This window comes from Taudactylus pleione, unplaced genomic scaffold, assembly GCF_031769625.1.
Source record: "Taudactylus pleione unplaced genomic scaffold, aTauple2 ptg000041l, whole genome shotgun sequence".
Classification (NCBI taxonomy): Eukaryota; Metazoa; Chordata; class Amphibia; order Anura; family Myobatrachidae; genus Taudactylus; species Taudactylus pleione.
This window is the reverse complement of record NW_028284443.1, coordinates 13,511,233-13,536,438: the sequence shown is the minus strand read 5'-3', so window position 1 is coordinate 13,536,438 and position 25,206 is coordinate 13,511,233. Positions and strand designations below refer to the sequence as shown.

Sequence of the window (25,206 nt, the reverse complement as noted above, 5' to 3'; positions counted from 1 at the left end):
CTCTGAGAGGATGAGAGTGTCTATCAGAAGACAAATATTACTTCTTGATGTCTTCTGATAAGTTCCCAGAAATATATACAGCTGCAGCCCCACCCCAGACCTGGCGCAGACTTCTAGTGCTGATCTTACAACTGTGCATGCACAGTATTGTGTATTGATAATGGGAAATACAGAATTATGGTATAACATACCTTTTGATAATTCTTTTTCTTCGAGGTCCATAGGGGTCCACAGGAATAACCTTGCAATATATAGTTGAACAGCATCCATTGCACCAAACAGCAAAGCTTTGGAGCTCCCAGCATACACTGGTCCTCCTCCCTATATACCCCGCCCCAGACATTCAGTTTGTGACTAAGCCTCGTGGCAAGAGACAAAAAATGGAGAAAGGAGAAACATTTCACAAGAAAACACTCAAGAGAATAGGGAATCTGTGATATAAAGCTTTAAGAACAGGTCCATCTGAGGCCAGGTGCGTCAGGTTGGGTGCACTGTGGACCTCGAAGAAAAAGAATTATGAAAAGGTATGTTACACCATAATTCTGTATTTCTTCTTCAGGTTCCATAGGGTCCACAGGAATTACCTTGGGACATCCTAAAGCAGTTCCCTTAATGATGGGGACGCTCCTGAGAAGATAGGAGAATCCGCCACCCAAAGGAAGCATCGTTAGAGGCATACGTATCAAAAGCATAGAACTTTATGAACATACTCATGGAAGACCAGGTGGCTGCCTTGCAGAGCTGTTCAGCAGAGGTGCCCTTGTCTTACCGCCCACAATAGTCCAAAAGACCGAGTGGAATGGGCTGTCACCCTGTTAGGAACAGGGAGATTAGCCTGAGTATAAACCTGGGAAATGGTCATACGGAGCTAGCGGGACAAAGTCTGTTTATTTGCTGGCCAACCTCTCTTGTGGAATCCATACAACACAAATAGAGAATCTGTTTTCCTGATGGACTTGGTCCAATCCACATAGATCCTGAGGGCTCGAACCACATCAAAAGGGAAGCTTCACCTGTAGACAGGTCTGTAAACTGAGGCCAGGACTATAATTTCCTCATTAATATGGAAATGGGAAACCACCTTTGGAAGGTAGCCCGCCTTAGTACGGAGGACAGCTCTATTCTGATGAAACACCAAATAGGGAGAGCAACATGACAGAGCTACCAGGTCCGACACTCTGCGAGCTAAAGAGATAGCCAGGAAAAAAAGCGTCTTCGCTGTCAGCCATCTCAAGTCCACCTTATCCAAAGGTGGAAACAGATGTGTCTGCAGTGCCCTAAGAACCAGAGACAAATCCCACGGTGCTACCGGTGGGAAGAATGGAGGTTGCAGTCACAGTATGCCCTGCATGAATGTTCTAACATCCGGCAGAGGAGCAATCTTGCGCTGAAACCAAACAGTCAAAGCCGAAACTTGGACTCTCAAGGTAGCCAGGTGAAGACCTAAGTCTAATCCAGCCTGGAGAAAACCAAGTATCCTAGCCACCTTGAATATCTTAGGATCATATTTTCTGTTGTAACACCACAAAAAAAAATGACCGCCAAATCCTGTGATAGATGTGAGCAGAAGCAGGCTTCCTTGCTCTTAGAATCGTCTGTATCACTGACGGAGAAAACCTCCTGGCCTTTAAAACTGAAGACTCAAGAACCAAGCCGTCAAAGCCAGCCGAGGTAAATCCTGGTAAAAACACGGGCCCTGCATTAACAGGTCCTGTCACAGAGGCAGTGGAAATGTACTGTCTAATGATAGACGTGTCAGATACAAAACCAATGCCTCCTGGGCCAGGCAGGAGCTATTCGAATCATCCTCCCGCCTTCCTGTTTGAATTTCCTGACAACCCTTGAGAGGAGGGAGATAGGAGGGAGATTGGAGGAAACCGGTACGCTAACCTGAAGTTCCATGTCACTGCCAGGGCATCCACGAAGGCTGCTGAGGGGTCCCTTATCCTGGACCTATACCTGGGGACCTTGTGGTTGTGACGTGATGCCATAAGGTCTACATCTGGTAACCGCCACCTGTCCGCCAGGATTTGAAACACCTCCGGATAAAGAGCCCATTCTCCGGTGTGTATGTCCTGGCGACTTAGGAAGTCCGCTTCCCAGTTGAGAACACCTGGGATTAAAATTGCAGAGATCGCAGGAAGAGGGTTCTCTGCCCACAGCAGAATTTTTGCCACCTCCTTCATGGCTGCCAGACTTCGTGTACCTCCTTGATGGTTTATGTAGGCACTGCTGTCGCATTGTCGGACTGAACCTGGACAGGCTTGCCCTGAAGGTGGTCCTGCGCCAGCAGAAGTGCCCTGTGCACTGCCCGAAGCTCCAATATATTTATTGGTAGATGGCTTTCTTGGGCTGTCCACCTTCCCTGAAATGTGTGCTGACAAATCACTGCTCTACATCCTCTTAGACTTGCATCTGTGGTGAGAAGTACCCATTCCGGGACCCATAACGCACGACCCTTGTCTAACTGAGTCGTCTCCAGCCACCAAGCCAGGGAGAGCCGAACCTCTGTAGAGACATAAATCATCTGATGCTTTATCTGATGATGCTGACCATCCCACTGGGCCAGGATCCACAGTGTACGACCCTGTAGTGGAACTGGGCATAAGCCACCATGTCGAATGTGGCTACCATGTAGCCCAGAATCTGCATAGCAAAGTGGACTGACACTACTTGCTTGCACGATAGACTGTGCACCCAAAGACAGTAATTCCACAATCTTGTCCTCCGGTAGAAAGATCTTCTGTTGCAGAGAGTCCAGCAGTGCCCCCAGGTGCACCATTCGCTGAGCCGGTGACAAGGAAGACTTCATTCAGTTGATCACCCAGCCGTGCGCCTGTAAGCAAACAATAGTCATTCGTAGATGACGTTGCAATATCTTCTGAGACTGGGCCAATATCAGGAGGTCATCAGATATGGCAGTATCCTGACCCCCTGTTGCCTGACACAGGTCGTCATGACTGCCATTATCTTTGTAAATACCCGAGGGGCTGTGGCCAGACCGAAGGGTAGAGCCTGGAACTGAAAATGTTTCTGATCTATTGCAAACCTGAGAAACCTCTGGTGGGATTTTGCAATCGAAACATGCAAATATGCATCCTGAATGTCTAGTGACAACATAAAGTCTCCCGGTTCCATTGCCAGCATGATTGACTGTAGAGTCTCCATCCGAAACTTTGGTACTTTGACAAATCTGTTGAAAGACTCTAGATTTAAGATAGGTCAATGCAACCCATTGGGGTTTTAGATCAAAAACAAAATTTGGAGTAGGAACCACTTCCCTGTTGCATCACAGGGACTGGGACTATAACTTCTGAGTTGAGGAGGGTCCCCACAGATTCCTGGTAAGCTGAAACTCTGACTGGGTCCCCAGGAAGATTTGTTACCACAAGCCTCTGAGGAGGATGCTTTTGAAGTTATGACATAGCCATGAGCAACCAGCTCCCGTACGCAGGAAACCGTAGTTGTCTGCCGCCAGGCCTGGAAGAACTGTAACAGTCGGCCTCCAACCCTGACCTCCTCCAGGGGGAGGCCCGCCCAATCAGACCGTAGGTTTACCGTCTGGCTTGAAAGCTGGGCACTTGCCTGACCAAGTCTTTCTGGGTGGCCCTCTATGGGACTGACCCTGTATGGCCGAGGGCTATTTCTTAGTCTTATTTTGCAGCCAAAAGGACTGGGATGATGACTGTCTTCTAGAAGTAAATGTGGATGGTAATTCTGCTGACCTTGGTGTGGCCAATGTAGTCATAAAATCATCCAATCCTGGTCCAAACAACACCTTGCCTGCGAAAGGTAAGGACTCTAGAGCCTTCTTAAACCCTGTGTCTGCCTTCCAGGACCTTAATCATAGGGTTCTCCGGGCTGCCACAGAGTTAGCAGAGACCCTAGACGCCATTATGCCTGCGTCAATACCTGCTTCCCCCCCAAGTATACAGCCACCTCCTGTATCTGATCCAGAAGGAACTTCGATTCTCTTGTCGGGTCGACTATAGTCTCTGCCAGAGACCTAGTCCAATCTTCCATCACCTTTGCCACCCAGGCTACAGCCATAGCTGGTCTGGTGATCGTTATTTTAAAGCAATGTTTTCATTGTCTGGAACCATCTAGTTTCTTATCTGCACTTTCCTTCAAGGCAGATGCTGCCAGAATAGGCAATGTAGCACTCCTAATCAACCTAGTGATATGAGCGTCTACTGTGGGGGGAACCTCCCATTTACTACACGCTCTTGGAGCAAATGGGTACCTAGCAGTTATCTTTCTAGTGGGCGAAAAATGCTTGCTAGGAGTTTCCCATGCCTCTGACATGAAATTAGTCAACTGTCCCGAGTGCGGGAAATAGTCTTTAGCCACGGCCTGACATCTAAAGACCACCTCTTTAGATGCCGGTGTGACCTCCTCCTCCTGAATAATGAGGACAGACTTTGCCGCCCTTACCAAAGAGTGAACATCCACCAAAAGATTGGTGGTCCTCCTTTACCGAGACCGCCTCAGAAGTCTGAGAATCCTCACCCGATGAGAAAGTTGATTCCGACTCCTGAGGCAACACATGGTGACTCTTATGCCCATGCTTCCTTACCACCACTGGTCTTTCCACCTGCGGAGAGGCTGAAGACGGTACTATCCCCTGGCTGGCAGCCACATCCGCCCAACAGAGATTTAAGAGGGGTAAACACATAGGAAGAACATGCTGTGGGAACCCCATAAGCCTGAGGTACCCCCACAGCTGGAGCCCGTGTCTCCGTGGCCCTGCCTATCAAATGGGACAGGACTTCCGGCGTGATGGCCATCCATGAAGGCCCCGGTGCTGGTGCAGGAGTACCAGTACCAGTACCAAATGTACTAGGTTCCTGTTTGCTACAGTTTTTACAGAACCCTGTCAGAGTTCAGCCGGGGATCGGCCGTCCCTTACCGTCCCACCAGCTTCCTCTGACTTCCCGGGCAGTCGGGCGACTAGTGCGGCGATGTGGGAGGAGCTGAACATTCACCCTGATGCTGCTGGTTTGGGCGGCCCTGTGAGCGGGGATCGCAGTCTCCGTCATGGGCGCCACCATGACACTTTCATTTTGCCAGTATTTCCTCCCTGTGTGGTCTGGCCGGTCAGCTGACGCTGCGGACCTATCAGCAGGCTTCCAGGGGTATATATCCGGCTCCTGTGCTCCAAGTAGTGGCCTGAACAACCATTGTTGCTGCTAGTCTAACTAGTGGAGTCTTGTTCCAGGTTCCCTTGCTTCCAGTGAACTATTTCCAGAGTATTCTTCTGAGCTACAGAGCCAACTCACCGCAGTGCTTTAACATCGCAGCCTTTGTGCAGTTATACCATCCACCTCACTGCAGTGCTTTACCATCGCAGCCTGTGTGCGTTATACCATCCACCTCACCGCAGTGCTTTACCATCGCAGCCTGTGTGCAGTACCACCAACCACCTCGTTACAGTGCCTTTCCGTCTCTGCCTGTCTAACGTCATATTGCACCATTGTGTATCTCTCCTACTGGCAATCCGGTAAAGCGTGTGCCCAGTCACATCCCGCGGTGCGTTCTGCTATAACCGCCAATCTACCAGCGTGTCCAGTGCACCCTCTCCTAGCAGCACCTCAAGTGCTTAACCCCAAGCCAGGGGTCCTACCCAGTTTCCCACATGCCTTGTTCTGACATTTTCCCTTGGGCCACGGGTATTTGTTTCTCTTTTTCCCTGTGGGGCTTGGTCACCTAGTCAAAGGACTGTGACCTGCTTGCAGGGTGCAGCTCAAGCCCATATCCCGCTGGGAGGGGTCACTGGCGAACACCTCCCTGTAGATTAGACTCCGCACCATTGACTAGGTCTGGTCAACGACCAAGACTTGTGGATGCAGAGATCATACATCCAGGCCCCTCGCCTTAGTCTCTTCCCGCAGCCTCAGCTTTCAAAAACCCGCCTCCCAGCGTGACAAACCCATTCAGATTCACATTCTGCTCAAACAGGCCGGCAGCACAGGACTTACAGGACAATAGCACTGGAGGACTCACATCCTTATCTTCTGACATAATTAAATGTACAAAATATCCAAGTCTCAATGCAATGTGACTTATACTATCAGTGACACACCCTACCCTCAGAGGTACCAGGAGAAACACCGTGATAGCAGTATCTCACAGACTCAGACAACATAGACAGTGTACTGACAGCAGCTGGCACACAGTCACAGTCAATGCAAAAAGACGCGCAATTGCCACAGCAATGTGGACTCAATCAACTAAACCGGCCCCTGGAGGGGGATGGTAGGATGTAGAGTACACTATATACCAAACCCAAGGGAGAGGTAAATAGAGACTGACCAAATCTCTGAGACCAACTGCCCCAGTCGTGGACAGACGACTAACTGTGCGCGTCTCACACATGAAGTGGTCATTTACACCAGACGCGGGAATCCTGCACGGAAGTTGGCGTCTGGGGGAGGGGGGGAGCCTTATCTCCCCTAAGCTACGATTTTGACAGCCGGGTATGCTGCACTACAAAGTAATAAGACATTGACTAGTGCGCTCTAGTGTGTCTTGCCACCCGTCCCCAGACGATATGGCCCCGGCCGCCTTAATGAGGAATAATTTTTTCAGAATGTCTTTCACCCGCAGCTGCCTCTGGCGCATCTCAATACCAGATGCTAGGGACTGCTTGCGCATGATTCCCCGAGAGGAATCCTTACCTGACATCTCCATTTACCCGACCACAGTCCCAGAGCTCAGCATCTTCCGGTCGCCAGCTAAGCCGTGCCGAGGCCTGCCAAGAACCTCAGGACACGAAGCGGTCTGGTGTTTCGGCGTCGGCGGTGGTAGGTGGAGCCGCAGTAGAGCGTCATTACTGGCGCTAGTACCGCTAAACTCTTGAAGTTTCATAACTTAAGGTAAAGCATAAAATAAAAAAAAGCTTAGGACTGCCTAGCAGTCCCACTGTTATAACAGGTGCGCACCTTGCCGCGCACCAAACAAAACTGAATGCCTCTGGCTGGGGGCGGGGTATATAGGGAGGACTACCAGTGCATACTGGGAGCTCCAATGCTTCGCTGTTTGGTGCAATGGACGCTGTCCAACTATACATCCCAAGGTAATTCCGGTGGACCCTATGGAACCCGAAGAAGAAATATTGATTTTATTTAGCAGATTATTGTTTTCATTCAATTCGCAAGTGCTGACCCCATATTGATTTGAATTTCAGAAATAGGACATACGATTATCCATACCTAAACCAAATTGAAATTTACATCAGTTCACGAAATGCTGTTACGTAATTTTTATTTTAATTGATAAGATTTGGAATTCATGAAATTATTCCATAACAAAATCATCTTGTAGTGAGAGAAGAAAAGGCTAGAGTAAAAATGTAGCATTTTATATTTAAATCACTGTCCAGAATAATCTATCATCATTGAGGGATACTTACAAACCAGGTTATAACAAACGACGCCTACCTTAATCCAGACGCCGGAATGCTGAAGGACGCCGGACCAACCGCGGCAAGTCCGGCCGTCCTTAGCACTTGTTGGGTGTGGGGGGGTTAGGGTTAGGCTAGGGGAAAGGGGGGCTAGGCACCAATGGGGGAAAGTTAGGGATAGGCACCACCCCGTGAGTTTAGGGTTAGGCACCCCTAAGGGAGGGTTGTTGGGGGGGGGGGGGGGGTGTTTGGAGAAGGGTATTGTTAGGGTACTTGCATGCTCCGTCAGGACTCTCTTCTGTTGGGCTTCCGACGTCGGCATTTCATCTCAGCGGCTATTGAGCCAAAAGGATTTCATACCCAACCCTAACAAACTATTGCCCTCATTCAGAGGCGGTCGCAAGAAGCGCGCGCGCGCTCTGAAAGAGGGCGGCCACTTGACTGTTCAACTGCGGCCTCCTGGTCGCTAGCTAAGCTGTGGGTTACCACCCACAGATTTAGCGACCGACCAGGTTGATGGTCGTTATGGTCAAGACCATTGCGACCATCGGGAGGGCTTGCGACGAGACCCTAAGGTTGGGTCTCGGCAACCGCAAGCCCCAGGGAGCTTCCTGCTCGCTCCCCACTGACATCACAGCTGATGTCAGTGTGGCCGCCCACAAAAATGGCAGGAAACGCCTCCGTTTGTGAAACCACCCCCCGCCAAGCCTACAAAACGCGTCGAGCTGTCGATCAACATCGACAGCTGCCCCTTTTGTAGTGAGCTCCGGAGGGAGAGAATTTCTCTCTCGCTCCAGGCCTTGCGCATGCGAAGTGCGGCCGCTGCGCGTGCGCAGGGCCTAAACATCAACCCGGTTGCGAGCGCTCGGCGCTTGCGACCGGGTCTGAACGTTTGCACCAGGTTTGCACTGTTAGACAATGAAAGCAATGTATGGTTTTGTTGCTGAGGTTATTACAAATGTGTACCTTTGAGCAATTTTCATAAATCATCCTTTGTGTATGGTAAAAGCAAACAGGTTTTACCATGATTCCACTTCCTGCAATACCAACATTACATTCTTTATAAATCTGATATGAATAATACCATATGAAATGTATCATTTATATACATATATATGGGGTTACTGAAAGGCACTGCTTGGAGCCTTTTAAAGACTTAAAAAGGCTGATCAAGAGCCGTGGTTTTCTCAGTCCAATTTGTTTTCATATTGTTTGAATGAATGGAACAATGCATCTACTGTGATGTTCGCACTGTGCACCAGGTTTTGGTACTGCTAGCCTCCCCTTTATCCAGTCCCAGCAGCAAGCTACCCATAAGCAGGAGGTTGTTCTATACTCCCTGCATTGTCTTTATGAAGAATACATTACAGTCAGATCCCATACATCATTATACAAAATAAAATATGGAAATCCTATACATTCTTTAATCTTACTGAAAATGTTCAGATATATTGGTACGGGACCAGGGGGAGATGTACTACGCCAAGGGGGGAGATGGGAGATGTACTACGCCAAGGGGGGAGATGGGAGATGTACTACGCCAAGGGGGGAGATGGGAGATGTACTACGCCAAGGGGGGAGATGGGAGATGTACTACGCCAAGGGGGGAGATGGGAGATGTACTACGCCAAGGGGGGAGATGGGAGATGTACTACGCCAAGGGGGGAGATGGGAGATGTACTACGCCAAGGGGGGAGATGGGAGATGTACTACGCCAAGGGGGGAGATGGGAGATGTACTACGCCAAGGGGGGAGATGGGAGATGTACTACGCCAAGGGGGGAGATGGGAGATGTACTACGCCAAGGGGGGAGATGGGAGATGTACTACGCCAAGGGGGGAGATGGGAGATGTACTACGCCAAGGGGGGAGATGGGAGATGTACTACGCCAAGGGGGGAGATGGGAGATGTACTACGCCAAGGGGGGAGATGGGAGATGTACTACGCCAAGGGGGGAGATGGGAGATGTACTACGCCAAGGGGGGAGATGGGAGATGTACTACGCCAAGGGGGGAGATGGGAGATGTACTACGCCAAGGGGGGAGATGGGAGATGTACTACGCCAAGGGGGGAGATGGGAGATGTACTACGCCAAGGGGGGAGATGGGAGATGTACTACGCCAAGGGGGGAGATGGGAGATGTACTACGCCAAGGGGGGAGATGGGAGATGTACTACGCCAAGGGGGGAGATGGGAGATGTACTACGCCAAGGGGGGAGATGGGAGATGTACTACGCCAAGGGGGGAGATGGGAGATGTACTACGCCAAGGGGGGAGATGGGAGATGTACTACGCCAAGGGGGGAGATGGGAGATGTACTACGCCAAGGGGGGAGATGGGAGATGTACTACGCCAAGGGGGGAGATGGGAGATGTACTACGCCAAGGGGGGAGATGGGAGATGTACTACGCCAAGGGGGGAGATGGGAGATGTACTACGCCAAGGGGGGAGATGGGAGATGTACTAAGCCAAGGGGGGAGATGGGAGATGTACTAAGCCAAGGGGGGAGATGGGAGATGTACTAAGCCAAGGGGGGAGATGGGAGATGTACTAAGCCAAGGGGGGAGATGGGAGATGTACTACGCCAAGGGGGGAGATGGGAGATGTACTAAGCCAAGGGGGGAGATGGGAGATGTACTAAGCCAAGGGGGGAGATGGGAGATGTACTAAGCCAAGGGGGGAGATGGGAGATGTACTAAGCCAAGGGGGGAGATGGGAGATGTACTAAGCCAAGGGGGGAGATGGGAGATGTACTAAGCCAAGGGGGGAGATGGGAGATGTACTAAGCCAAGGGGGGAGATGGGAGATGTACTAAGCCAAGGGGGGAGATGGGAGATGTACTAAGCCAAGGGGGGAGATGGGAGATGTACTAAGCCAAGGGGGGAGATGGGAGATGTACTAAGCCAAGGGGGGAGATGGGAGATGTACTAAGCCAAGGGGGGAGATGGGAGATGTACTAAGCCAAGGGGGGAGATGGGAGATGTACTAAGCCAAGGGGGGAGATGGGAGATGTACTAAGCCAAGGGGGGAGATGGGAGATGTACTAAGCCAAGGGGGGAGATGGGAGATGTACTAAGCCAAGGGGGGAGATGGGAGATGTACTAAGCCAAGGGGGGAGATGGGAGATGTACTAAGCCAAGGGGGGAGATGGGAGATGTACTAAGCCAAGGGGGGAGATGGGAGATGTACTAAGCCAAGGGGGGAGATGGGAGATGTACTAAGCCAAGGGGGGAGATGGGAGATGTACTAAGCCAAGGGGGGAGATGGGAGATGTACTAAGCCAAGGGGGGAGATGGGAGATGTACTAAGCCAAGGGGGGAGATGGGAGATGTACTAAGCCAAGGGGGGAGATGGGAGATGTACTAAGCCAAGGGGGGAGATGGGAGATGTACTAAGCCAAGGGGGGAGATGGGAGATGTACTAAGCCAAGGGGGGAGATGGGAGATGTACTAAGCCAAGGGGGGAGATGGGAGATGTACTAAGCCAAGGGGGGAGATGGGAGATGTACTAAGCCAAGGGGGGAGATGGGAGATGTACTAAGCCAAGGGGGGAGATGGGAGATGTACTAAGCCAAGGGGGGAGATGGGAGATGTACTAAGCCAAGGGGGGAGATGGGAGATGTACTAAGCCAAGGGGGGAGATGGGAGATGTACTAAGCCAAGGGGGGAGATGGGAGATGTACTAAGCCAAGGGGGGAGATGGGAGATGTACTAAGCCAAGGGGGGAGATGGGAGATGTACTAAGCCAAGGGGGGAGATGGGAGATGTACTAAGCCAAGGGGGGAGATGGGAGATGTACTAAGCCAAGGGGGGAGATGGGAGATGTACTAAGCCAAGGGGGGAGATGGGAGATGTACTAAGCCAAGGGGGGAGATGGGAGATGTACTAAGCCAAGGGGGGAGATGGGAGATGTACTAAGCCAAGGGGGGAGATGGGAGATGTACTAAGCCAAGGGGGGAGATGGGAGATGTACTAAGCCAAGGGGGGAGATGGGAGATGTACTAAGCCAAGGGGGGAGATGGGAGATGTACTAAGCCAAGGGGGGAGATGGGAGATGTACTAAGCCAAGGGGGGAGATGGGAGATGTACTAAGCCAAGGGGGGAGATGGGAGATGTACTAAGCCAAGGGGGGAGATGGGAGATGTACTAAGCCAAGGGGGGAGATGGGAGATGTACTAAGCCAAGGGGGGAGATGGGAGATGTACTAAGCCAAGGGGGGAGATGGGAGATGTACTAAGCCAAGGGGGGAGATGGGAGATGTACTAAGCCAAGGGGGGAGATGGGAGATGTACTAAGCCAAGGGGGGAGATGGGAGATGTACTAAGCCAAGGGGGGAGATGGGAGATGTACTAAGCCAAGGGGGGAGATGGGAGATGTACTAAGCCAAGGGGGGAGATGGGAGATGTACTAAGCCAAGGGGGGAGATGGGAGATGTACTAAGCCAAGGGGGGAGATGGGAGATGTACTAAGCCAAGGGGGGAGATGGGAGATGTACTAAGCCAAGGGGGGAGATGGGAGATGTACTAAGCCAAGGGGGGAGATGGGAGATGTACTAAGCCAAGGGGGGAGATGGGAGATGTACTAAGCCAAGGGGGGAGATGGGAGATGTACTAAGCCAAGGGGGGAGATGGGAGATGTACTAAGCCAAGGGGGGAGATGGGAGATGTACTAAGCCAAGGGGGGAGATGGGAGATGTACTAAGCCAAGGGGGGAGATGGGAGATGTACTAAGCCAAGGGGGGAGATGGGAGATGTACTAAGCCAAGGGGGGAGATGGGAGATGTACTAAGCCAAGGGGGGAGATGGGAGATGTACTAAGCCAAGGGGGGAGATGGGAGATGTACTAAGCCAAGGGGGGAGATGGGAGATGTACTAAGCCAAGGGGGGAGATGGGAGATGTACTAAGCCAAGGGGGGAGATGGGAGATGTACTAAGCCAAGGGGGGAGATGGGAGATGTACTAAGCCAAGGGGGGAGATGGGAGATGTACTAAGCCAAGGGGGGAGATGGGAGATGTACTAAGCCAAGGGGGGAGATGGGAGATGTACTAAGCCAAGGGGGGAGATGGGAGATGTACTAAGCCAAGGGGGGAGATGGGAGATGTACTAAGCCAAGGGGGGAGATGGGAGATGTACTAAGCCAAGGGGGGAGATGGGAGATGTACTAAGCCAAGGGGGGAGATGGGAGATGTACTAAGCCAAGGGGGGAGATGGGAGATGTACTAAGCCAAGGGGGGAGATGGGAGATGTACTAAGCCAAGGGGGGAGATGGGAGATGTACTAAGCCAAGGGGGGAGATGGGAGATGTACTAAGCCAAGGGGGGAGATGGGAGATGTACTAAGCCAAGGGGGGAGATGGGAGATGTACTAAGCCAAGGGGGGAGATGGGAGATGTACTAAGCCAAGGGGGGAGATGGGAGATGTACTAAGCCAAGGGGGGAGATGGGAGATGTACTAAGCCAAGGGGGGAGATGGGAGATGTACTAAGCCAAGGGGGGAGATGGGAGATGTACTAAGCCAAGGGGGGAGATGGGAGATGTACTAAGCCAAGGGGGGAGATGGGAGATGTACTAAGCCAAGGGGGGAGATGGGAGATGTACTAAGCCAAGGGGGGAGATGGGAGATGTACTAAGCCAAGGGGGGAGATGGGAGATGTACTAAGCCAAGGGGGGAGATGGGAGATGTACTAAGCCAAGGGGGGAGATGGGAGATGTACTAAGCCAAGGGGGGAGATGGGAGATGTACTAAGCCAAGGGGGGAGATGGGAGATGTACTAAGCCAAGGGGGGAGATGGGAGATGTACTAAGCCAAGGGGGGAGATGGGAGATGTACTAAGCCAAGGGGGGAGATGGGAGATGTACTAAGCCAAGGGGGGAGATGGGAGATGTACTAAGCCAAGGGGGGAGATGGGAGATGTACTAAGCCAAGGGGGGAGATGGGAGATGTACTAAGCCAAGGGGGGAGATGGGAGATGTACTAAGCCAAGGGGGGAGATGGGAGATGTACTAAGCCAAGGGGGGAGATGGGAGATGTACTAAGCCAAGGGGGGAGATGGGAGATGTACTAAGCCAAGGGGGGAGATGGGAGATGTACTAAGCCAAGGGGGGAGATGGGAGATGTACTAAGCCAAGGGGGGAGATGGGAGATGTACTAAGCCAAGGGGGGAGATGGGAGATGTACTAAGCCAAGGGGGGAGATGGGAGATGTACTAAGCCAAGGGGGGAGATGGGAGATGTACTAAGCCAAGGGGGGAGATGGGAGATGTACTAAGCCAAGGGGGGAGATGGGAGATGTACTAAGCCAAGGGGGGAGATGGGAGATGTACTAAGCCAAGGGGGGAGATGGGAGATGTACTAAGCCAAGGGGGGAGATGGGAGATGTACTAAGCCAAGGGGGGAGATGGGAGATGTACTAAGCCAAGGGGGGAGATGGGAGATGTACTAAGCCAAGGGGGGAGATGGGAGATGTACTAAGCCAAGGGGGGAGATGGGAGATGTACTAAGCCAAGGGGGGAGATGGGAGATGTACTAAGCCAAGGGGGGAGATGGGAGATGTACTAAGCCAAGGGGGGAGATGGGAGATGTACTAAGCCAAGGGGGGAGATGTACTATGCTCTGGAAAGTGATACATTCAAGAGTGATAAACTAATAAAAGCAATCAGCTCCTAACTTTCATTTTTCAAACACAGCCTGCGACATGACAGTTAGGAGCTGATTTGACTGGTAGTTTATCACTCTCCAAAGTATTACTTTCCAGAGCTTAGTACATCTCCACCTTAGAGAGAGGGAGAGTGGGGAGAGAAAGTACCAACCAAGCAGCTCCTAACTGCAATGTCACTTGCTGTGTTTGAAAAATGACAGGAGCTGATTGTTTGGTCCTTTATCTCTCTCCAAGACTTCGTACATCTCCCTCTGTCAATAAAGAGTTTTAATGTAAAAACAAGTTGACAACTTTTCCCCACACTCACCCTGCTAATCTCCAAATAATTTAGGAGTGCATCTCACTGTCTGTAGGAAGAAAACACCATAATAGCGTGGGTTACACATTCTATAATGGATATAAATAATTATTTACTATACATTTTCAAGTTTAAATAGCCCATACCTGTATTTTAAAACATAGCTGAACATTCACCTAAACAAGTGTACTTTTAATGTGACATGGTTCGCATAATTCCCAGAGAAAAAAATTTAATCAATATCAAGAGCACATCCACATTATTTCTTACCTCTAAAGTAAATGACAGTACAACATCAGACTTTGATAGCTGAACATCACTTTCATCTCCTATGTCTAGGAACGCAGAATTCTGGGAGCGTTTTAACTTCTGTAGTTTAAACTCCGGGCCACCTTTAGACACTGGAAGACTTTCTAAGTTGGCCATCAATAGATTTACTGAAGCTCGCAGCTCCTCTATGAATATACCTTCCATTTCTTTAGTTAGAAACTTTGGAAATCTCCTTTCCTTTATAGAACAAAAACAAAGCAATACACCATTTTATACAATTATTCATGTAATACTATGTTTAGTATTAAAGTTAAGCACATTGGTTTGTGTATGTGTGTGTGTGTTCTATTACATCGTAGGTGGAGTGACAGCGTCATTTCGATGGTTGGAATCCCGACAGGGAAACTGTGAGTAATTTTCCCCTGTCCTATTTAGCCCCTAACTTTAACCCTCCTTTCTGTACCCTCATACTAACCCCTCCCTACCCCGCACCATATCCCCAACCCTCCTGGTAAGTGCTTAAACCTAACCCTCCCCCCTTAATGCCCAACCCTCCTCCCTTAGTGCCTAACCCTAACCTCCCCCCTTCCGCAGCATAACCCTAAGTCCCCCTGGGGTGCCTAAACCAAACCTAACCCTCTCCCCTCTCCTTCCTCCCCCCCCCCACCCCACGTTTGATATTTATCTTTCCCCAGTCTCCTTGCGATCGAGTTGCCGGCTGCGGGGATTCAGACGTCGGCATTCCCAGTCATGCCGGGATCCCGACGTCAGTGTTTTGTCGGTGATCAGGATGCCGCCACTGGTATTTCAGCAGTCGGCATCCCGTCCTCATATTAGGTTTTTTACATTATACCAAGTAATTGAAAGGTATTCCTGACAAACTATTTGGCATTTTTGTAGCAGAGGAGCCATTTAGACACTTTTCACCTTTGCCATTTGTTCTGCCACTTGTAGACGCCCATCAAGTTCTCGTCGTATCTGGGCAGCCTGCTCATCTGCATTATCCAGCTGGAAAACAGAGGTGGCATGTGAGATTAATACCACATCAACTCTTAGGGGTCTGTGTACTAAGCAGTGATAAGAGACAGAGTGAAAAGTGATAAGGTGCCAGCCAATCAGCTCCCAACTGTCATTTTTCAAACACAGCCTGTGAGATGGCAGTTGGGAGCTGATTGGCTGGCACCTTATCACTTTTCACTCTGTCTCTTATCACTGCTTAGTACACAGACCCCTTAATATCTTTGTGCATTTACAGTATCTTTGGAACTGATGAATGTATAAAAAGTAACTTACGGAGATTGTGGCCTTTTTTTGACAAGGCTTTAGTCAAATATATTAACTTTTATATGAATTCTAAATGTTGTTACTTACAACTAAAGAATACACAGCCTAACCGGTTCAATAGCCAACATTTTACTAGACTCTTAGGGCTCAATCCAATTAGATGTGATGTACTCGCAGGTACGAGTCATCACGACAACGGCCGCACTTGACAGCAGTCAAAATGAACATAAAAGTGCTGGCAGCCCCATAGGGCTCAGAGCAAAATTATGCGAATTCGGGCTCAGAGCTGGCCAGGAGGGGTACGAGATGCCATGCCGTTACCGGAGTTTTAACGCCGTGGCAACGGCAACTCGCACCCTTCACAATCAATTGGATTGACCACTTAGATTATCACATCAATGCCGATGTTGGTAGAGCCCTGACAGCATTATATAAATATGTTCTAGTTAAAGGCTGTGTCTTAGTTTTGTTATGATTATTTTCTGACTGACTTTAAGGGAGGAAAAAAAAAACGCTATGGTAACAAGGAGCCCGATTCAGAGTTGTACGGTATTGCACAGCTGCAGGGAAGCTACTGCAGCAGGAGGCATCTGGTGTAAATAGATGCCACCGGAGAGCATCGCAGATGCGAGTGCTGCATCATAAGACGCAGCATCAGATCTTCAGATTGCCGGTTATGGCTCCGTAGCAGAGGCCAGGAAGTCTGCATCGACACACCCCATTACTCGGAATGGAGGCTGGCCCTGCCCACTCCCAAACGTCCGCAGGCTGTTAATTAGGCTGCAGCTTGGGGAAACAGAGCAATCTCGCACATGCGCAGTCTCTTGCAATCAGAGTATGAAAACCATTGGGTTTGCACACTACTCTGAATCAGGTCCATTGTACACAACTGATTCTACTTCTCCAAGCCTTTTGGAAAATATGACTAATGCTTCAATATGTGTATTAAATGGAAGTCTAGTATGTCTTCTGTACACAGTTCCTGGATATCAATAGTTATGGGTTCTGTAATGATGGCCCTCATTGCAGTTTACCACAACAATCAAGTCATTAAAAAAAAAAGAAAGACCTGACCATCTAAACCTTTTAAGAGACTGGAGATAATTAATCACATAATAAGGCAGATCCACATTAAGGGGTGGAGTGCATGGGGACATGCTCAGGGACCCCCTCGAACCTTAAGAAAATGGTGCCTAGTGCATCATCTGGACTGCCTGGGCTGTAAGCTGAGGAGGAGAGGGAGGTGGTGTTTGGAGTGGTTGGTTGGACTAGATGGCACAGGGAACAGTCCTCCTGACTCATGCTAGGCACCATGGGAGATAGGAGGGTGGAGCTGCTACAGTCCCAACTCCCTAGCAACAACTTGAACTGCCTGGTCTGTGAGGTAAGTAGATGTGGGGAAACCTGTCTGCGTTTGTGACTCTGCTTCTGCGACCTGCTGCATGTGAGCTGCTACATGTCCTGCTACATGTATGATTCTGCTTATGTGACTCACTTCATGTGTGAATCTCTGTATTTCAATATGTTAAATTGTTTATTTTTTGTTTGTTTTTTTAATTTTGATGGAATTGATCTGAAAGGCTCTTTAATATTTACCACCCATTAGCAACTATCTCACGATCTCCATCTTGGGAATTAGGACTATGCTCTTATTTTAAACAAAAGCTACCCCTGTTTTAAGTGACCCAGCACCACAAACACTCAGTCCAGCTCTGCAATAAGGACAGACATTCATGAAACCGTTTTCCGGTTTTCCAATATCTATATATTGTCCAGAGCTGTCAAACTGACTTTTTTCGTAACAGCTTAGAAAATTAAAATAATAGATTTGGCCATAAAAACTCATTAGCTGTTTGTTTACTGTGCAACGGTTTCCATAGCGGTTCACTACAAAATTGGCTGTAATAGTGGTGTCTTCTTAGCTTGGTATAAGAATTTCTAATAAACTGCATTCTTCTGACCACCTGAAAAATTGTTAAGCCCTGTATATTTTGTTGTGTTTGTTTTTCAGATAATCTGAGTTACTAACCACATTAGCCAAACGAGTAGAATTCAGACCCCTAATGCACTAGCTAAGTTCCTATTTACATAGTTGTATATTTTGAACTATGGTGTTGCTTTAAAAGTCTGAGCAATCTTCTAATCAAATGAAAGTCTGGAACTTTGTATTTAAAAATGTTGGAAGCCTTGGTTATTGTTGAATTGGAAAATATAATTTAAAACAGGTGTTTCAAATCACTCTCAGTAGTTAATGACACACTAATGAAAACAAATTAGTAGGAGCCACAACACTAAATTGTTTCAGTATTATCTTGCTTGGATGACTAGAGATAAAACATTTTCTTCAAATTAAAAAAGGTGTGGAGCAAAAGGACCAGTCCAGTGTAAAATAGTAGATAACAAAATGTGTACACATGTTTAATCCCCTCTGGGATAAATTAGTACTAGTTTAATATGGAATTATTTAAGTGAACGCAAAATAGTTAAACTTAAGGTACTGTATGACTGCCTTCCTGGGGACTAATTGTCCCAGGAAGGCAGTTTTCTATCTGTATAGCATAGAGACAAGTCTCTGGGTCTCAACTACTAACTCAATTTCACCATTGTAAAAAGAACTGTGCTAGTTATTTACAGAAATTTTTTTCTGTAAAGTCGGGGATGTTGCCAGGCTGCTGACTCCATGGGGGGGGGGGGTCACCTGTACTACATAGAAAACCAAGTTTAAAACGGGTTGAAATGTTTGGAGAAATTTTTCATTCTGTGCATTTTTCAGTCAGTCAAACTAGAATTATCCTTCTACACCAGCAAACAATGCTCAGTTACCATACATAAGGTGATTATTCAATTTTTTTTCACATTTCCATTATTCATCAGAGCAATAATGCATTACACATCATATATCATAAAACATAATAAATAGAACAAAGACCCATTAAAAGTATAAATATATAAATACAATGTATTAACAGGAAAATATCTTCATCGAAAGGCAAAATACAAAAAAAAAAAAAAAAAAGACACATAATATCCAGAGCAGTCTAAACAGGTCAGGCACACCCTCCTAAGCAAGAAAAAAAAATGTTATCACCAATTAAATAAAATAGGGAAAAGGAGACCCAAAATGAAACAAGAGCCCAGATAAATGGGTGGATCATCCAGTAACATGAAAGTTTCATACCAAGTAGAACTATGGAAACACTGCATTTGGCGTTTTAGGGCCAACATAAAGGGAGTCTATAAAACCCTCTCACTGCTGGAAAAAAGAAGCTGTCTTACGGGAACAAAACACGGTGCGATATGCACCTTGCGATCCGGTGGCCGATCCGACGGAGCGATCCTGTGGCCGACTGTTCGATATGCCTGCACCCCCTCCCCCACCCGCATAGTGCATAGAGCCATTATGCAGCTTCCGTCTGTGGGAAATTGGCCACAGCAGACATCAGCTAATTCAGTATTTCTCAATTCCAGTCCCAAAGATCCCTAAAGCTGGGTACACACTTAGGGCTCCATTTACTAACTAGTTACTCCTTCAATGCAATTTAATGTTAACACTCTGCGTTTTCTTTATTTTTCTCCCTTTCATCTATCAATGACACGCTCGCCTGCGAATGGTACAGTAGTGTTAATAAACCGGGCAGTGCTGTTTTTCTCGTCCAAACAACGCTGACGAATGAAGGAAGTCCCCTGCGATCACAGACGGCGAATGTGCCATCTGTGGCTTATAGCCTGCACATGCACAGCGATACCTTTGGACAGCTGCTTTCCTGTCGGGACAGAGCTCAGAGGACGAGATGGACCTCAGCTTACCTACAGCAGAGGTTGGAGGTTTGTTTTCACATGCTCTTCAGCAACAGCCATACTACTTAGTCACTTCACCACATAGCCACCTTCCCTGCCTATGAAAATAAATACAATGGGTGGGGAGGGGCGGGGCTGCTAAGTGCTGACTGACAGCAGGCGACAGCTCTCAGCATGTCTGCTCTGCTGAGGCTGTGCACTGGCTCTGCTGCCATGGCCCATGACTTAGCACTCAACGCAGCACTACTAGCAAGTAGTGAGTGGTGTGGGGTGGGCACAATAAAAAAATATATATACCATCAGCCCCACACTGAACACATCCTCAATGGGATATTTCCATAGAAACCCGGTACATGCAAAGCATGTTGGGATTAATTCTGGGTGCCGAGAAGGAGAGCGCTGTCCAGACACCGCCGTCCCAATTTTATCAGCAGCAAAAAGACGACGAAGGAGAATAAGGTAAACGAGTGCTATTTTACACATAGAGCTCATCAATAAATACACTCACCAGCCATCTGCCATGAGGGGGCGAAGTGCTGATAGCACTGCTTAAAAACATCGCCATCAGCAATAATAAATACAGAAAAAGTACTTATCACTGAAAGAGTTTTGATGACTAAAATTAGTTAATAAATGGGGGCTATGGTCGTATTTTGAACGATTTGCCAGATTTCTACGAATTGGAACAACAAATAGTCAAAAACACTAAGTGTGTACACTCTATGTCGGATGGTGCATGCTCCAGTGGAGTCGTCAGCTGCATTGTCAGGTCAGCCCGACAACGACCTCATGCAGCGGGATGAGACAGGGACAGACATTTCGGGCGGTTGAGCACCGGCTCGCTTAATATGTACTGCCGCCCGATATGTTGGCCTGTCGCCAGGGGGCGTCACTCACATCGCTAAGTACAAATATCATTTAGTGTGTACTCAGTTTAACAGTTCCCATTTTTCAGGTCACCCGGCAGGTGCACAGGTGTATGTCCAACTGTCACATTTTTAAGATCCACAGGTGACCTGGAAAACATTAAATGTTTGGGGTCCTGAGGACAGAGATGGAGACCCTCTGAACTAGTTAAACCAGAAGATGTATTAACAAGGGGACAGGGTCCCAATCAGTGAGCACACAGACACGTTTGTAACTTTAGTTATTAGTGATCAGTAAGGCTGCATTAGTTAGGTTTAGATTCAAAGTTTTAGATTATAAGTGTAATTACAATTTGATAATGAAGACTGAGTTACGCCGGAGTTAAGCTACAGGAAAACTGAGGGAAAACATCCTAAAACCAGAACACATTCTGAACGACATCTAGCAACATACTTATGTGAATGACCAAATTCACCATCTGCTGCTGTATGCATATCCAGGAAAGTCCTTACTGCACTCCCTGCTTGGACATTGCAAGTACTTCCCTGTCTACATGTTGCTCTTGCTGATTGATCTTTGTTGTTCAAAATACTTCTGACTGGATCGGCTCTGTACATTGTAACTTCTGACTTCGTACTACAGAAAATTTTGTTGGTATTGTCTTTTTCCATTGCATCACATCTATCCACTTTAATTATTCTTTTAATAACTAATTCCTTCACCCACTACTCACATACCTCTCTTTATATTTCACTGCTGGAGCTGTGTTCATATACATTAGCAGCATTATTCTTTTACCTGTATTTTTGAACATTTAGCAACTCTTACAGACACTGTCTCTACATCCCACAACCTCCACTCCAGTTTTCATCTCGCTTATTACCTTGTCCACCGCATGAACCAGTGGCGTAACTAGGCCAGGGCGAGCGGGGTGCGTGCCCTGGGCGCCGTGGGACCGGCGCAGTGGGGGGGGGCGCCGCTGGCCATGGTGCCGGCCCGCCCTAGTTAGCCAGTGTAGCACATGGAAGGGAAGGCTGGACCTGGGCTGGGATATAGGGCTGGGGATGGACACAGGGCAGGGTCAGGAACTATGCCATAATCCATGTACCTGTTCAGGAGCAGAGCTGGAGGTTTGTTATATGAGGGCATGAACGATACTGTAGGTTGATAGGATAGAATAGAAGACTACATTTATATTTCCATGCAAACAGCGCACCTGCCCTCTTCAGTCACGGGAGGCTTACTGCTTTCTATGGTGGTCACTGTCACAGAGTGCAGCCTGTCCCCAAGGTGGCGCTCCGAACTGCACTAACCTGATTATACCTATCCTCTGCAGAGGCTGCCGAGCAGGGGGTGGGTTTGCGCTCGGAGACACCAGTGAGCTGAGCGGCTGCTGGAAACAGCACCAGCAGCATTACGAATATGGCGTCGGCTGGCAGGATTGGCTGCCATTCCGCATGCGCCATTTGGCTCACGGCTGACGCCATATTCATAATGCCGCAGGCCAGCACTGTTTCTCCATGTCGTGTCTGCAATGGCGGCCCAGCACAAATCTGTACTGCTGCCACCCAGGGCCTCCCCCTCTGCCCAAGCCTGAGACACCAGTCCCAACAGTTACCCCCTGATGGCAGCCCTGGCTGTTACACTACCTCAATAAGGTAGTTAGAGAAATAACCATTCTAATCCACCACGCAATGGAACACCTGAATCAACAGCACCATGTGCACACATGAAAGATATGCAGGTTTCCTGTTCACAAGACCGCTGGGTCAATTACAGCTGACAGCTATACGTACAGATGAGTTTGGTATATTATGTCTCGATTCATAATGTTGATATGAGAATGTAGACATGGTCATTATATTGACATTGTTCATGCCGACATGATCAGAATGTCGGCTATCTTTTCAATGTCAGTCTAACCCTAATGGTAACCATAACCATAAGTGTAATGACAGTTTCGAAATTTCATATGTTGCTCTCTGTCAATATCAACCTTTTCCAGGTGTCATTGACATTATGAATGTCGAACTTCTGATGTCGACACTGTCATTGTCAACTTCCTGACTGCAGTGAAATCCAATAAGGGCAATTTATTACATACTGGCCCCTCTTTTTACTATATTACTTTTCCACTGGAAATATATTTCAGATTTTACCATCTGTGGTATCCATGAATTGGACAAAAGACCGTTATTAGTGTATGGGTAGAGGTGCTACTATTTCTTCAGCACACAGATGAGTGCCAAGACTGAATGATTCACTACTCTGATACGGTTTTAATATACAATGGAAGTGATTTTCAACCTTTTCCAATTCTCTGCACACAGAACAAAATTTTTAAATTGCTAAGGCACACCATCAGTCCCATACAGGAAAATAAAAAACACACATAATGGCCCCGTGGGGAAACACACACACACACATTGCCCCCCACAGAAAAAAAGCACTCACACATTGGCCCAAACAGGAAAAAATAATATACTTTAGGCCCCCCCAGAAAATAAGAAGAATAGACATTGACCCCCACAGAACAAAAAATACACCCAATTGCCCCCACAAAAAAAAAAAAAAAATCACCTTGGCTCCCACAGAAAAAAATAGTTATGGTAGACAAACCATTGATAACTGTTTTTCTTCAAGGTCCATAGGGATACCATGGGGATAATGTGGTTGTAGTGATCCAGGCACCAAACAGTTAAGCTTTCAGCTCCCAAGATGCCTCTGGTCCTTATCCACATATACCCTTATGTCGGTGAACCAATGACGTCTGGGCCAAGCAGGAGCCAATGCTCCGCCTTCCTGCTTCAATTACTTCAATTACCGCCTTCCTGCTAGAATTACTGCTCCGCCTTCCTGCTTCAATTTACTGGGGACCATTGGGAGGAGGGAAATCAGAGGAAAGAAACACGCCAGCTTGAAGTCCCATCTTACTGCCAATGCATCCACGAAGGCTGCTGAGGGGTCTCTGGACTTGGACCTGTACCTGGGGACCTTGTGGTTGTGACCTGCTGCCATGGAGGTCCATGTCTGGTAGGCTCCATTTGTTCACCAGGAGTTGAAAAATCCATGGGTGGAGAGACCACTCTCCGGCATGTATGTCCTGATGACTTAGGAAGTCCGCTTCTTCATTGAGGACTCCCGGGATGAATATTGCCGAGATAGCTGGAAGATGACGTTCTGCCTACATTAGAATGTTTGTCACTTCCCTCATGGCTGATTGACACTGCGTCCCTCCCTGATTATTGAGATAGGCTACTGTGGTCGCATTGTCGGACTGGATCTGGACCGGACTGCCCTGGAGCAGGTCCTGTGCCATGAGTGCTTTCTATACTGCTCGAAGCGCCAGAATGTTTATGAGCAAATGACTTTTGTGATTTGTCCATCTTCCCTGAAAGGTGTGATGACCAGTCACTGCTCCCCCCCCCTCCCCATCCGCAGAGACTGGTGTCCGTGGTGAGAAGCACCCAATATGGAATCCAGAATGGGCAACCTCTGTCCAGATGATCCTTTTGTAACCACCAGAAGAGAGACGAACTTCTGGAGTGAGAAGGATCCTATGTGACCTTATAGATGATCATTTCCGTTCCACCTGGAGAGAATCAATGTTTGTACAGGTCTGGAATGGAACTGAGCATACCCCACAATGTAGAAGGTGGATACCATTGACCCCAGGACCTGCATCGTTGATAGAATGGATACCCTTCGCTTGCATAGCATTGTGAGTACACAAATTATTAGGGCCGAAATCTTGTACCCTGGCAGAAACTCCTTTTGTGCCTGAGACTAAAGAAGTGCCCCCACATGTACCATCTGCTGTGTTGGAGAAAGAGGATTTCTTCCAATTGATGATCCAGCCGTGCTTCTGTAGACAGGCAATGGTCAGTTGGAGATGGCAGTGAAAAACAGCTGGAGACTGTCAATATCAGAAGGTGGTCCAGATATGGTAGTAATCAGATTCCCTGACCCCTGAGTTAGGCAGTCATAACCGCCATTATTTTGGTGAAGACCAGAGGGGCCATTGTTAGACCAAAAAATAGTGCCTGAAATTGGCAATGTTGTTGCAGAACAGCAAACTGTAGAAATTGTTGGTGGGATGGCGTAATAGGAACATGCATATACGCATCCTGAATGTCCAGGGAAACCAAAAAATCCCCAGGCTCCATTGCCAAAATAATTGACCGAAGAGTTTCCATACAGAATTTGGGTACACGGATAAACTTGTTGAGGGTTTTCAGATTTAGAATAGGGCGATGAGACCTATTCGGTTTCTGAACCAAAAATAGATTGGAATAATGACCCCTTCCTTGCTTAAACACAGTAACCGGGATCATCACCCCTGCCTTCAGCAGGGTGTAAATGGCCTCTTGAAGGGCCAATGTCTTGATTGCATCTGATGGGGGATTTGTGCAAAAAAACTTCTTGGGAAGATGGCTCCGAAAAGTGAGGGCATACCCCTGAGAGGCCACTTCAGACCAAGGCATACGTTGTTGTTTGATGCCAGTAATCAGCAAACTGAAAAAGTCGGCCTCCCACCCTGGGATCCCCCAAGAGGAGGCCCACCCCATCAGGCCAAGGGTTCATCATGCGGTTTAGAAGCTGGACGTCTGGCCGGCCCAGACCTCTTATTT

At 48.2% G+C, this 25,206-nt stretch overlaps 1 protein-coding gene across 8 annotated transcripts in view; it reads right to left on the bottom strand.

The window, feature by feature from the left end:
• Positions 1-25,206, bottom strand: part of CADPS2 (calcium dependent secretion activator 2) — a 651,719-nt gene that overhangs the window by 532,344 nt on the left and 94,169 nt on the right. For all 8 annotated transcript variants that reach the window (XM_088457657.1, XM_088457656.1, XM_088457658.1 and 5 more), the window contains exons 4-5: positions 15,554-15,634; positions 14,627-14,863 (exon numbers count right to left, since the gene is read on the bottom strand). In XM_088457657.1, coding sequence (XP_088313783.1) covers positions 14,627-14,863; positions 15,554-15,634 — 318 coding nt within the window. The remainder of the gene's footprint in view (positions 1-14,626; positions 14,864-15,553; positions 15,635-25,206) is intronic.